General features: G+C 43.5%; 1 protein-coding gene across 6 annotated transcripts in view; it reads right to left on the bottom strand.

The window, feature by feature from the left end:
* glsb (glutaminase b) overlaps positions 1–14,460 on the bottom strand; it is a 41,235-nt gene that overhangs the window by 5,779 nt on the left and 20,996 nt on the right. For 5 of the 6 annotated variants that reach the window (XM_030786374.1, XM_030786372.1, XM_030786373.1 and 2 more), the window contains 7 exons: positions 11,044–11,076; positions 10,879–10,937; positions 10,365–10,431; positions 9,976–10,026; positions 8,994–9,170; positions 7,040–7,171; positions 5,444–5,536 (listed from right to left, as the gene is read on the bottom strand). In XM_030786374.1, the coding sequence (XP_030642234.1) occupies positions 5,444–5,536; positions 7,040–7,171; positions 8,994–9,170; positions 9,976–10,026; positions 10,365–10,431; positions 10,879–10,937; positions 11,044–11,076 (612 nt within the window). Of the gene's footprint in view, positions 1–4,052; positions 4,329–5,443; positions 5,537–7,039; positions 7,172–8,993; positions 9,171–9,975; positions 10,027–10,364; positions 10,432–10,878; positions 10,938–11,043; positions 11,077–14,460 lie in introns of those variants that run through there. The other variant, XM_030786375.1, reaches the window with a different exon arrangement.

The following is a 14,460-nucleotide window of genomic DNA, read 5'->3' as shown; positions in this document are numbered from 1 at the left end:
AAACAGACACCTAGCATGCAGCAGGAGGCTGGGTTTGGATATAAACACACGCGGGGCAGAGGAGAGCGGAGTTCAACTGGAGGGTGTGGAATGCCACTGGACTCAGTATACTGGGGATTAACTACACACCCAGGACTTCACCCTGATTACATCCTAATCGGCATATTAACTGACGTTTAGTGTTCTTAACAGAGGAACCGCTGTAAGGGGGATCCACTGCAATGACTTAAAGCGAACGTGTCTTTGGGTCAAAGTTCAGCTGCTCGTCTCTGCAGTGGTGTTATAGATCTCAGTTTCCTCTCGCTCTCACTGACCGTCATTGAATTCACTTCAGTATGAACCAAATCTCTCCTGCAGATACACACTGCGTGTTCAAATCCAATCAGCCCCTTGCTCAAAGCCTACGCACATACTAAAGCAAAACAAAGCAGCGAAAAACAAAAAAAAAAACAAAACAAAAAAGAAAAAAAAGAAAGAAACAAGAATCAGCAAGCACATAATGACCAGGAATAACCCAATAAACAGTTACTGAGAGAGGATTAACTGAATCTCAGAATAATTAATCCCACAGCACGATCCCATTTTATGTTAGGTTTCCCAGTGCAGAATACACATATATGGCATTTATATATTTCATATATTAACAGGTGGATATTATAGGTTATATGCCTAATGCGATACAATGAGACAATATACATCTATATCTGATATATATTTACAAAACAGTTATACCTCACTTGATAAATGGGTATTAGATAAACTTCAATTAAACATATTTCATAATAAACCAAATATTGTTAAAAGGAAGTGAAATTAAGACTTTAGTGGGTTATACCTTGACAGACAGAAATCAAAAGCTATAAATCAAAGGAAAAAACAGAAAAAAAAATGGTTCCCAGAGAAAAGGAAGAATACAACCCATGTAAACAGGCATACAAAGCAGTGTTTGCATATGAGTATACACATTACAGGCAAAGAGCAGTCTTAAAAAAGGGTCCCAGTGCTCACAACACACTTTACTCACCAACGCGCTGCAAAAAAGAACAGAAAATAAGGCTAACAGTCTCAATTTTTTTTTCTCCAATTTTTTTTTTCTTTTTTTAAGTCTCTGTGTTCTAGGCCCTTCCAAAGCGCCACTGTTTTTTTTCCCTACTGCTTATGAAACCAGACCGATAAAATTCATTCCTGCAAATGACCTTCAAATGCTTGGGCTGATTTCTGTGCTGTTCGGCGTGATGTAACATTGGATAGGTAACCTGACAGAGCTCGGTGGTCAGTGTGGAGCCCCGCGGGCTGTGGTGTAAGAAGGGCCAGGGTTAGACAGACGTATGTGTTCATTCAATATAGCTTTTTTATTGGAAATGAGAAGTGGGGCAGGTGGATCTGTGACATAATCATTGAAAAAAGAAAAAAGAAAGAAAAGGAAAAAAAAAACAAAAAAACAAGCACTTTAGCTGTAACTCTAATTCCAAATTCTAAATCAGAATCCTTCAATTTGTAACAGCAGTCCTGGCTTCATCACAAAAACAGCACCAGAGAACTAAACTAAAGGACTAACCATTCCACTGTCAATGAACTGAGAGAGACAGGGTAAAAGATAACAGGTCAAAAGCTAAAAGCTAACAGACTGAGACCTGGTGACACAGCTTCCAGCCTTTAATATAATGACAATAATAATAATAATAATAATAATAATTTTAGATTAACAAAAAAAAAAACAAACACCAATAAAAGGAGAGTGGACATTTGAAAGATCAAAATGACCGAGGTTTTCTGAGGAACAGAGGAGATTAAGAGAAGGAAGATGAGGGGGGGGAAGTGGATGAGCATAAGGGAACGAGAGTGTGAGATTAAATACATTTATCAAATGGTACAAAACAAAACAAAGGAAAGAAAACAAAAAACAAGGATAACAACAGGACATCACAAAACCAAAAAGGCAAAAAAGGAAAAAAAAAAAAAAATAAAAAAGATGAGTAAAATTCAGCTGTGTTTTTAGGTTTTGAGGCGTAAATTACATACACACAATGTGATGCAATAAGAACAACAACAACAATAAAAATTTCTCAACAGACATGAGCTGGCACTGCATTCAAAAACCTTTTACAGATTCTTTGCTTTGAATCAAGGCTAGTCACATTTATAGCTCAAACAAACAAACAAACAAACAACAAAAAGTCTACATTCTATTTTAAGGATTGTAACCATAGCAACCTCCTCAACTTAACCTTTGTGAAGTAGTGGCACTGTCCTAGACCTAGGCAATGATTTTAGTCTCCGGGTCAGGGCTAACAATGCCAAAAAACATCGAGTAACTTTGTCCGACGCCACATGCGCTGTAGGCCAGAACGGAACACCGTCATGATCCAGTTGGAGGAAAGGAAAATGACTGGAACAGCTTCAGAGAAAAGCTACCCTAGTGACTGCCTGTTACTCCAAAGCAATTCAAAAGCTTGTGAATGCACGGGCCATGTTAAGAAATAACAAAAATAAAACAAAACAACACAAGGAGAAAAACAAAACAGAAACACGTTTTCGGCTCTCTGTGTAATTATATAACTTAGAATACAACCCCCAACACACACACACACACACACACACACATACAACACACAAAATGACACTTTATACCAAACAGCCTGATGCACCTGTGGTGTCATTTGGTTAAATGTTATCCCTAAATCAGATCCATGTTCTGCCTGACATCAGCTCAGGAAATGAATTAGACACTACAGTGAATATGTTGGGGAGGGTCTGGGGCACAGAGGGAGGGGTCAGAGATGATCAGAGATGATATCAGTTAAAGTGTTCAGAGTTTCCAGCAGGAAGTTGCGACCATACACACACACACACACACGCGCACACACACACATGTGACAGTAGCATGTGTGACTGAGCAGCATTAGATTGCTAAGGCCTCCACTGAAATACATGTGCAAAACAGAGCAGAGACAGCGTTCCCACAGCAGGCTTGGTTTTGGTTGTTTGGTTTTGTTTTTTTGTTTTTTTTTTGTCTTCGGGGGTGAGGGGGTTGTTTGAGGAACGTTTTTGTAAAGTACTGATTCACGACTTCTCCTAAGCAGCCACTGAGCAGGACTGCGGTACCCCCAGGTTGTCACCACTGCATGTGTAAAGATTGCTCCATCAATAAACTACACTTCAAACTATACTAAAACATACTCTACATAGATTTAAAAAAAAAGAAAAGATTATGGCACATAAGCGTGAATACTCATGATTAAAACTGTGAGAGAGACACAACAGAGCTCTTGTTTTTGAAATGGGAGACCCCGTCAGAGCACACGAAACGTTAAGGTATTAAACACTGCAATGGGCTGGTACTTCGGTAAGATTCTTCTTCACCAACATACGTCACCGTACGTGAGGCTACTCTACACACACACACGCACACACACACACTGTATTCACAGCATTAAGATAACCCTGGTAGTGACTAGCTACCAGTGTGACTTTGGGTCATAATACATGGAGTAGAGGAGATAAAGTTGATCAAACACACAGAGAAGAGTAATTAAGTCTCCACATGCAGGCACAGTCAGGAGGCAGCCCAAGTCTCTACTCAGTGGCACGCCAGTTCACCTCCGACCCATGATCCATAACTGTAACATTTGGTTCTTCTTATCTATGAGAATGTAACAGAATCAACATTAAATATAATAGAATAAAACTGCTATGTTCCACTTCAGGTACAGGAAATACATTCCAAAAAAAAAAAAAAATCGAAAAAGAAAAAATTTCACCATCGAAACGTCTACTGCTGCCAACCTTCCTAACACCCAACCTTGGTTCTGAAAAGAAAAACAAACAAACAAACAAACAAACAAACAAAAAGACTCCCTTCCTTTGGTTCCAGAGCACAGTCACAGTGGAGGGGAGGGAAGGGGAGCAGGAGGAGACCTGGGCCAGGCCTCCTCTGAGCTCCGAGGTGAACCCCCCCCCTCTCCCCCCACACACACACACAAGAGCAGAGAGACAGGTACAGTAACTCTATCAGAGAATCTTACCAAACAAAACAAAACCAAAAAAAAAAAATGACAATAATTCATCAAGCAGAAGGGATAAATAAATATCGATTTCCATCATTTGTATAGAAATGCGCCGTTTGTACAGAGCTGGGAGCTTGGTGGTGGGCGTCCGGGCTGAGCGGGTCCGTTTTAGTTGTGTTCTCCGACACTCTCCATCCTATAGACTACAGTGGTGGAGCTGTCCTCCTGAGACTCCATGGGAGACACTTTTTTCCACAGAGTGTCTTTGAGAGCCAGCTCCTGCTGGAGGCTCTCGTAATCCATCGGTCCGAAGGTGTGCTGCTGTGTTGAGCAACACGGATAACATATTAGTTTTTCTGGCCACCCAGAACAAGACGGCCTGCTGTGTATGAACTTGGTGTGTGAGTGTCTGTGTGTGTATGTGTGTGAATGTGTGTGTGCGTGTGTGTGTGTGTGTGTGTGTGTGTGTGAGTGTGTGCGTGTGCACGCGTGTATGTGTGCTTGTGTGTGCGTGTGTGTGATTATGTGTGTGTTTGTGAGTGTGTGTGCGTGTGCGTGTGTGTGTATGAGGGGGTGTGTGAGTGTGTATACTCTGATGAGGGTGAACACTCCTGCACAAACACACACACACACGCGTGCACACACACACACACACACACACACACACACACACACACACACACACACACGTACGCACACACACAGCTAGAGTCAAAGAAAAAATAGAGTCACAGAAACCATTTGCCTTCAAACCAATCAATACCAGGCCACATCCTCCAGCGTGCCAGTTTCTACACAGACTGAGAATAAACCTTCACTCCTGCATATGTGAACCCGACTCACAGAGGAAAAACTCCTTGAGAAACAGTACTGTATAATCAATGCAGCACCTCTAAGATAACGCGGCTTTGGACATGCAGAAGTGAATAAGGCTAGTTCTCGTGCAGTGCTGCGCTCGGGGGTAAGAACCTGTTAACTGCTTTTCCTGCCCAGTGCAGCCAGTCAGCCCTGTGACACCAGCCATATGACAACCAACTAGAGCAGCAGCTGAGGCTAAGTGTCAGAACGCAGCCAGCTGTAGTCTGGATAGATAGACAGTCTTAAATGAATAACAAAGGCGTCCTCTCTTTCATTTTTTGACCCGTAAACATGCGGTGTCGCAACTGTCCACTAGGGGGCGGTAGTTCCCCAGCGAATGACTTGCACCATTGTGAAACTCTTATGCTGACAGGCTGTGTGCCAACTGACAGGGAGGAATGTGGAAACACCCTCCCCTCCTCCTTCAGGCCTCGTTCCTCTGTACTCCACCACGCTAACTCCATCACAGAGACCTACGCTCTGTTAAAAATCGCTCCCTAGGTCTCGTACACGACTCTGTGGAGGGCGCTGAGCGGACAGGTAGGGAGTGGCGACGGCAAACGGAAAAGATCACTCACCCGCTGGTCCCCCCCCTCTCTGCGAGGGTCGTGCTTCTTGGCAAAGTGCCGCAGGTTGTCGTAGTTGTGAAAGTTGAACAGGGACACCAGATCCTGAAAAACACACAACAGAGAAAAGGACAAGTCAAACAGAGATAAAGGAGAGAGAGAGGGGTGATGGAAAGAGAGAGAGAGAGGGCGAGAGAGAGAGAGAGAGAGAGAGACAGATGACGTCGGACAGTCATGTTTGAGAACACACGCGTCCTTTGAAAACTGGCGCTGAAACGCTGGACGTCGGCCCATGACAGCTAAAAGAACATACAGTTAAATGACCTGAGATGAACTTGCACGGAAAAGACGCGTTCGTCAGTTCAAATTTTTTTATTTTTTTTTAATTTATAACAGTGATTATACAATCCTCTGCTTGTCTCACCACTATTGAAATGGACCAGCTTAGCCTGTCTGATTAATAAAGCCACTGAGTCATCGCTCCCCGAGACATGACGAGGCGACTGACTACAGCACGCTCTCTAACACCGCACACGGGTAGCCTTCTCTGACCAGAGCAAAACCAAATACACAAAACCACTCAAACAAACTAAATCACAACTGGTTTTTATGATGAGGAGCATTCGACGCCTAAAATGGCTTCGCTCTCACTGCACACGGCGGTGGGCTACGTGTGCTTCATACTGGCTTTCGTCCACAGAGCGATAAAGACAGCAGAGCACTGAGGAGCCCAGAAACACACCACAGGGGAAATGCAATCCTTCTCTCTTCCTCTCTCAGCTTCCTCCTTAAAACTCAAAGTGTCCTCTCACACTCTCTCTCGCCCTCTCTCTCTCTCTCTCCTGCCTCTCTAGTGCACAGGGCTTTAATGGAAGAGGAAACGGAGTTCCTCTTCCATCTGACTAACACCGCTCTCTTGTCTCTCTCTCCTCACTCACACGCTCGCTCTTAGCACGTCAGTATTATCCTGACTGCAGAGGCTGACCGGGCTGGGCGGGGGGGGGTTGGAGTAGCTGCCTCGATTTCACAGCAAGGTCAGGAATTTCCTGCGGTGCTGAAAATAAAAAGAAAAGAAAAGAAAGGCCCCTGACACTATTCTAAAGTGCATTCTCCAGTGGTCATGAGTCAGACTGGATTCACCAGTCAAGTGTGCAGCGTAACGGGTCCAATGACCTCGGCCTTCCACACAGGATCGGGCGGCTGCGCTAACAGCGGCTGGCTAACAGGGCTAACAGAGGTCTTTGTTAACAGTGTTACGAGGCTCGATGATGAACGTAAGATATGTTTCAAAACAAAACAAAACAAAAAACAGCCCACAGGGCCAGGGCCTGCTCTGCCAGAACTCTAACCACAGATCATTTATGTCAGGCCCTACAACATAACTCAAGTCAAATACCACACTCAGAACATAATTTTCAGCCCCGGGATATTGGCATATGATTCTTTTTCTTTAACAGCAGAGACTCTGAACTCTATCTTTTCCAGGTTATCTCTCGAATGCTGCTGTGTTGCCTTCTTTCCAAAGCTAGTCCCGCCCCCACTGATGGGTGTGCACCACAAAAAGGAAGTTCTGACAGTTAAAACCACAAAAGATAAAACCAGACCTACCGTGCAGAACTGGATGCCCCGAACGCTGTTGCCCAGTTTGTCCAGTGGAGGAGACCAGCACATGATGCCCATCACATTGGGCACCACCAGCAGGATGCCACCGGACACGCCCGACTTGGCTGGCAGACCAACCTGAATGATAGAGAGGAATAAAAAAGAAAAAAGGAAACAAGTCTGTCACAACAAACAGTAAAATTCAGTGTTGTTCCACACACTGAATAAGCAGATACATGCATATAAACAAACAGTAAAACTCAGTGTTGTTTCACACACTGAATAAGCAGATACATGCATATAATGAAAAACAAATCCTGCAAACATACAGGGATAAGGGGCAGTGAAGCAAAGGCAGACAGACAGACAGACAAATAGATAGATAGATAGACAGATAGATAGATAGACAGATAGATAGATAGATAGATAGACAGATAGAGAGATAGATAGATGACAGACAGGCAGGCAGGCAGACATATAGATAGACAGATACACAGACAGACAGACAGACAGATGGACAGATGATAGACAGACAGATAGATAGATAGATAGATAGATAGATAGATAGATAGATAGATAGACCTCTACTGAATTCAATGCTGTTCGATACTCTGAGGGTGTCATTAACACACGCTTTTAGACACAAGCAGCCAATCAGTGTAAGACACTGTAAACCCAGGTGAAAATGGAGGGTCAAGCCAGGCTGGCGTGTGCATGTGTCCAGAGATGGTGTGAGAGACACTGGTTCCCAGCACACCATGAGAAAGTGTGAGTGGCAACTGAAGACGGTGCTGAGAAATTTTAATTAACATCAGCTTATGAAACGAAGAGACGTTTGAGTGAACATCACAGGACACAACCATTCATGTCAGCAGCTGCCAGAGGAGAATGCTGCTTCTTCAAATATTATTACACGGTTTTGCTGAATACTCGATTCTGAGTGGTCAATTACGGCTCTGAAATAGGCCTCACTTGTTTTTGTCTTTTATTTATAAGATCGCTGGTATTCACTCTGTTTACAGACAACCATGTCATTATTTACATGAATAACACCAATCTGAAAATTACACATATGTATACACACACAGCTGATCAAATGAGTTCATTTGAGAAAGGGCATCAATAACATATCTCAGAGACTCTTGCGTTGGGCCTTAAAGACTCCTCTCAGTCTGACTAAGTGTAGAGGCTATGACTCCGTAATGTAACGCTATGACTCATCAGGTCACACCTCTTTACTGACACAAGGCTATGCACATGTTTCTACCACAAATGACTCCCTGACAGCATGTGACTGTGTGTATGTATTGGCTATGTAAATACATAGACACACACAGAATGTCAAAGTATGTCAAATACCGCAAACACAAAACAAATACAACAGTCAGGAAAATCTAGACAGACAGACAGACAGACAGACAGACAGATAGACAGATAGATAGATAGATAGATAGATAGATAGATAGATAGATAGATAGATAGATAGATAGATAGATAGATACATGCATACATTCATACATACATACATACATACATACATACATACACAGTCACACAGATAGAGAAAGAGATAAATAGATAGAGAAACTGATGGACAGAAAGCGTCTGGTGAGATGACGGGGAATGTTAGAGAGGGACTTTGTCACTGACAGTGTGTCTTGGCATTAATAGCTATTAGCAATATCTCCATAGTGGGGGAGAGAGAGCGAGAGAGACAGAGAGAGAGAAAGAGCGAGAGAGAGAGAGAGCGAGAGAGAAAGGGAGAGAGAGAGAGAGGCCTGATCACTACTGAAGATATGAAAACAACCCTGGGAGTGTGTTATATGTGTGAATGTGTGTGTGTGTGTGTGTGTGCGTGTGTATGTGTGTGTGCGTGTGTATGTGCGTGTGTCTGTGTGTGAGTGTGTGCATGTGCGTGCGTGTGTGTGTGTGTGTGAGAGAGAGAGAGAAAGAGACTCACGTGAAAGGCGAACTGGCCAGAGAAGTCGTACATGCCACAGGAGTGCATGAGACTCAGTGTGTCCCTGACAGCCTCCGGGCTCAGCACACGCTCCCCTGTGATTGGACAGAAGCCGCCGTTGGCCAGGGTCGCAGCCATGACACTGGCGCTCTCACATGTCACCTCGATGGAGCAGAGCTGCAGAACACACACACACACACACACACACACACAATTTGGGATTAGATTTATGAACCATGGCATGAAATGCAGTAAACTGATCAGCTCTGAGACAGATGAAATGGCACTCTGACATTAAAACACTGTCCTTTACGAATGAGTCAGAGGCCTTTACACAGCATTAGTGAAAAAGCCCAAAAGATCCTGTTCAGCAGGGCAGGTCACAACACCCTCATACCATGTCCTAGGAGTGTTAAAAGAACCCGGTGAGGCATCAGTTGCCCCAGTGTGTGTGTGTGTGTGTGTGTGTGTGTGTGTATGTGTGTGTGTGTGTGTGTGTGTGTGTGTGTGTGTGTGTGTTCAGCATGGCTATCCTGTTACACATTCCTCCAGGGTCTTCGGCCCCATGAGCGGAGTCATGGGATGGCCAAGACTTCTGTCATGCCTCTGTTACAACACACACCAATACACACACCAATACACACACACACACACACACACACAAGCCGAGCTCCATCTGAACATGGCCCTAAACTGAAACGGATTCAGACTGAAACCCGATCCCATCAGCACCGACCAAGACGAGGGCCCAGCTCCATCCAAATCCACAACAAACCATGACTCTGCCGCAGCCCTGAGCTTCCAATAAAGCCCTCTACTAAACGCGTTTGGGCCAAAAGATAGATCTCACTTTGATCTTGGAAAACGTAAGCTCATATCAGAACACGGGCTGAGTCTTTTCACATACACCGAGTGACTTTATGAGGTCACACTAGTGTACGTCTAATCAAAACATGGCATTTCCTAAGTTTGTTGAACTGACCTGGAAGTAGAAATCCAGGATGGACGTCATATCTGTGCCCTCGGGAAAACACTGGACAAACAAAAAAGAAATGCATGATTAAGCTGAGAGAAATGACGGGCTACTTGTGTCCTACTGAAAACAGCTTTGTGCATTGTTTTTAAAGACGCTTTTCTTGATGCAAAGGCACAAATTCAGACGCACAAAAGCAGGGACAGATGCAAGGAAGGACAAATATAGAGAGAGAGAGAGAGAGAGAGAGAAAGAGAGAGAGAGAGAGAATGAGAGAGAGAGAGAGAGAGAGAAAAACGGCTGGGTGTGTAGAAAAACTAGTGATGACAGACTTAAGGTTGAGAGAAAGAACACGTTGCTCTCAGACTGACTCCGCCCAAACGCAGCCCCACACTAACCTTCTTCTCTTTCAGGTAATAGCCGATAGCGAAATTCCTGTCTCCTGACTCACGCTCCGATTGGAATCTGTGCCGTAAAAAAAAAAAAAAAAAAAAAAAAGACATGAAACCCAAACCAAACCATTAAAGTCAATTTAAACCCTGTTCCATGCTCTGTCTCTTCAACTGGGTCTGTTACATTATGCTAAACTGGAGCTTAACGAGACAGACAGTACCACACATAAAAGAAAAGTTGGTCGCTGGCTTCAAAAGTTTGACTCAGAGGAAGCCGGTGAGCGCTGAAACGTCTGTCTAAGACTGTGGAATGAATGTGCTTCAAATATTCTAGAACTTTCTACTCTTGGCTTCTTCGCTTTTACAGTGAACTTCACAAAACAAGGAACTTTTTTTTTTTTCTTTTTCTTTTTGTTAAGTTTTGAATTCTCCTTAGAGGGAATTCCGACAGAGGCCTCTTTCAGAGAACTGGAGCAACCAGCCTGAGGCCAAACGACACAAGTTTGAAACTTTTACTTACGTGGCATTGCTGAAACCCACATATTCATTTCCCGCCATCTTGTTCAGGAAATTCATAACCTGAGCACAATGATAAAGATCAGAACATGTCACAGCACTGCCAAGCGTACACCAGTCACTCTTCAGTTTGTGCTCTGTCACACATGGAACCGTACTAGGTACTTACATAGTCAAACTTCTCAGCGTTACTGGCGCCTTGCTGGAAAAACAAAGAACAGAAAAACAAAACAAAAAACAAGAAGAGGACAAAAATGTTATTAGCATGTGATCTGTGTTTTGCAAAACATGAAAGCAGAATTAAAAAAGTGAGCTGTCTGGTGAACAACTCTGAGTGTTTGTATTAACTTATTCTCTGCACGCAAGCATTCAGAATTACGAAGTTCTTACGAGAGACGTCCTGCAATGCAACTTTGATCATCTTAAAGGCAAAATAAAGTAACAAGGCTAGTTTTCCCTCATTCTGAAGGAACAGAAGAATAACACGTTCACACAGGGAAAAACATTTAGAAAATAAACAAATAAATAACACAAAACATAAGAGGCAGTTAGATTTGTTAGAGAACAAAGAAACAGATGCGGTAGCTAAGGTAATAAGATAATATGCATTAACATGATTTCAGAGATGACCTACAGTGACAGTCAAACTTGGCCTTTAAAAGCATGTTTGACGATCAGTTACACATACAGCTTTTGTGTATGTAACACTTGCATGTACATATTTGGAGGCCAAACAAGCACAGAGAGCGATACAAGTGACATGTAAATGAAAGCATGGTGGGTGTGTGGGTCTGTGTGTGTGTGTGTGTGTGTGTGTGTACGTGTGTGTGGGTCTGTGTGTGTGTATGTGTGGGTCTGTGTGTGTGTTGGTCTGTGTGTGTGGGTCTGTGTGTGTGTGTGGGTCTGTGTGTGTGTGTGTGTGTAGGGGGGGGCTGCTTGCATGTTGCATGTTGTTTTAATATGCTGGTATGTGAGGGAGTCTGTGTAAAGTGTAAGTACCACAGTGTGTGTGTGTTTGGCGATTTTGCATGCCTGCATACATACATGCTTGCATGCGTGTGTGTGTGAGAGAGGTTGTGTGTTTGGGTCTCTCTCAGACTGGGTTGACAATACGGCTGTATTATGAAGGCTAACAGGTGTTATCTGGACTGCTCTGCAGATAAACAGTCATTAGCTTTTGGAACCTGCTGGGCTGAGACATGGAGGTGGGGGGTGTGGGGGCAGTTACCATAGCAACAGCTACAGCTCACAGGTCCTTAGATCTAAACACAGAGCCTTAAATAATTCTGTCTAATCATTAATAAATAAACTCGAATGTCTCTTTAGCTCACTGCTCAGTGTTCTACAATCCAACACAGGCAAACAAAAACAAAACAAAACAAAAAAACCTCATAACATCTCTATAACATAAATCTGTTGAATCTTCAGATTACAACTTGTAGCCTTGAAATGTTGTAATATAAATTCTTACAAATTGCCCCCCCGGATACTTTAACACCATAATCACAGCGTGGCTATTGTTCATTCGCTGTCCAGACTTTCAATGGGATGTAGAAAAAAAGGAAAAAGGAAAAAAATTACCGACGGCATTGACATTGCTGCAGCGGTCAAAAAATCCCACTGATCCTACGTCTGCAAAATACGCAACAACATAAAACAGCAACACAACAACAACAACAACAACAACAACAACAACAACAACAGCAACAGCAGCAAAACAACCTTCAGCAACATATTACACGCTTGTCTATGGTCACGTCAGGAGGACGCAGAGGGGAAAGGGGGGGGGTGGGGGGTTTTGGTTGTGGGGGGGTTGACGACATGCTTTACTTTACGTGAGTGGGGTAGGGTGGGTGTGGGGGTCCTGGAAAAAAACAGGCCACCAACATCACTCACGTAACCAACACGTGACACTGATAAAAATGTGCTGAGCACAACCGGGGCGTACTTACAGGTGAAGCGGCAGGCCGAGCGGTACCAAAATGGACGGGCTGAATGAGAACACGTGTGCTGTGTGGATCTGAAAACAGCCCGTCTGGTTTGGTGGAAGGAAGGGGCGGGGCAGTCAGGGATGTTCCCTTCTAAGCTGCGTGTGGGTTTTAGGCCAATTTAAGACTTAAACAAAACCTTAGGGGTCAATATCAGCCCCTCGCCCCCTGAGACAGAGTGAAAACACCTCATCTGCCTGTCCATATGTGGAAAGTCTAAAATAGGCAGCTTACAGAATGTGTGTGTGTGTGTGTGTGTGTGGGTGTGTGTGTATGTGTGTGCGTGTGTGGGTGTGTTTGTTTAGAATGGAATCCAGAGATCAGAAATAACATCTTTGAATAGCGACTAGTTAATTCTCGAGAGAAGAGCAAACATAACTAGGCAAACATAAGTATAACAAGCCACGATTCAGAAACACTGACTCTGTGTAAAAGCTGCATTTTTTTCCATCCAAAATTTAGCTTTTTGAAAACTGAAGTCTTTCACCTGCTCTGCCGCAATTTCACTTCCATTTAACATGGGGGAAAAACTCACTCATTTCGCATGTCTTACGCGGAAGACTCATCCCACACAATACTCCTGTTCTCTACCTGTTCTCCACACACAAACACACGCACACGTTTGGTAAACTGTTCTCCACACACAAATACATGCACACATTTGGTTAACTGTTCTCCACACACAAACACACACAACACGTTTGATTAACTGTTCTCCACACACAAACACACACACGTTTGGTTAAATGCTCTCCACACACAAACATGCATACGTTAGCTTAACTGTTCTCCACACACAAACACGTGCACACATTTGGGAACCATGCTGGCAAAGACTCAGAGGTGCCGTAGTTTTACTGTGTGACACACATCTGACATACACATGACTAATGTGCCAAGACCAGTTCTCACTGGGGTGAGAGAGAGAGAGAGAGAGAGAGAGAGAGAGAGAGAGAGAGAGAGAGAGAGAGACTAACCAACTTTAAAGGTCAGTGGAAAAGGTGAGAGGGGAGTACAGTGGTGAGGGGTTACGTTCAGTGAAGTGATTTTCAGAATTCATTTCAATCAGAGGTTACACAGAGACTATTCCAAAGACTACAGCAGTGGGTGACCTCAGCGTTCTTATATTTAGTATGAGAGTGGAGGACCTGACTGGGGTGCAGGTTACAGGCGGGTAAAGTTCCTAGGCTGCGTTAAGATGAAATGGAGCTCTAGTGAAAGACAGTAATCTACAGATTCACGTACGTTTCCCTTCAGGACACAGCCTTCACTGGGACACCTATAACACGTACTCAGTGTGAATCCCACATCAGCGCTTACAGGATTAAAATACCTGAGCATACAGCTATATATATTTTTTTTAATTAGTAATTATAGTCTTTATTTGAACATACCCCACATTTCAAACTTTCTTTTTAAAACTTCTGCTTGAACTAGAATGCAAACGTGTTACAACGACACCACCCACCATGACTGCAAAGTATATACTTCAGAGTTTTTTGGGGTTTTTTTTTTTCAAGACACTATGAAAATGTCTACTGAGGATGCAAACATCACAGGGAAAAAAAAAAGAAAGCTTTGTATGAGAAACCAGGGCA

This window comes from Chanos chanos, chromosome 10 (genome assembly GCF_902362185.1).
Source record: "Chanos chanos chromosome 10, fChaCha1.1, whole genome shotgun sequence".
In the NCBI taxonomy this organism is placed as follows: domain Eukaryota; kingdom Metazoa; phylum Chordata; class Actinopteri; order Gonorynchiformes; family Chanidae; genus Chanos; species Chanos chanos.
This window is presented reverse-complemented; position numbering and strand designations above follow the sequence as displayed.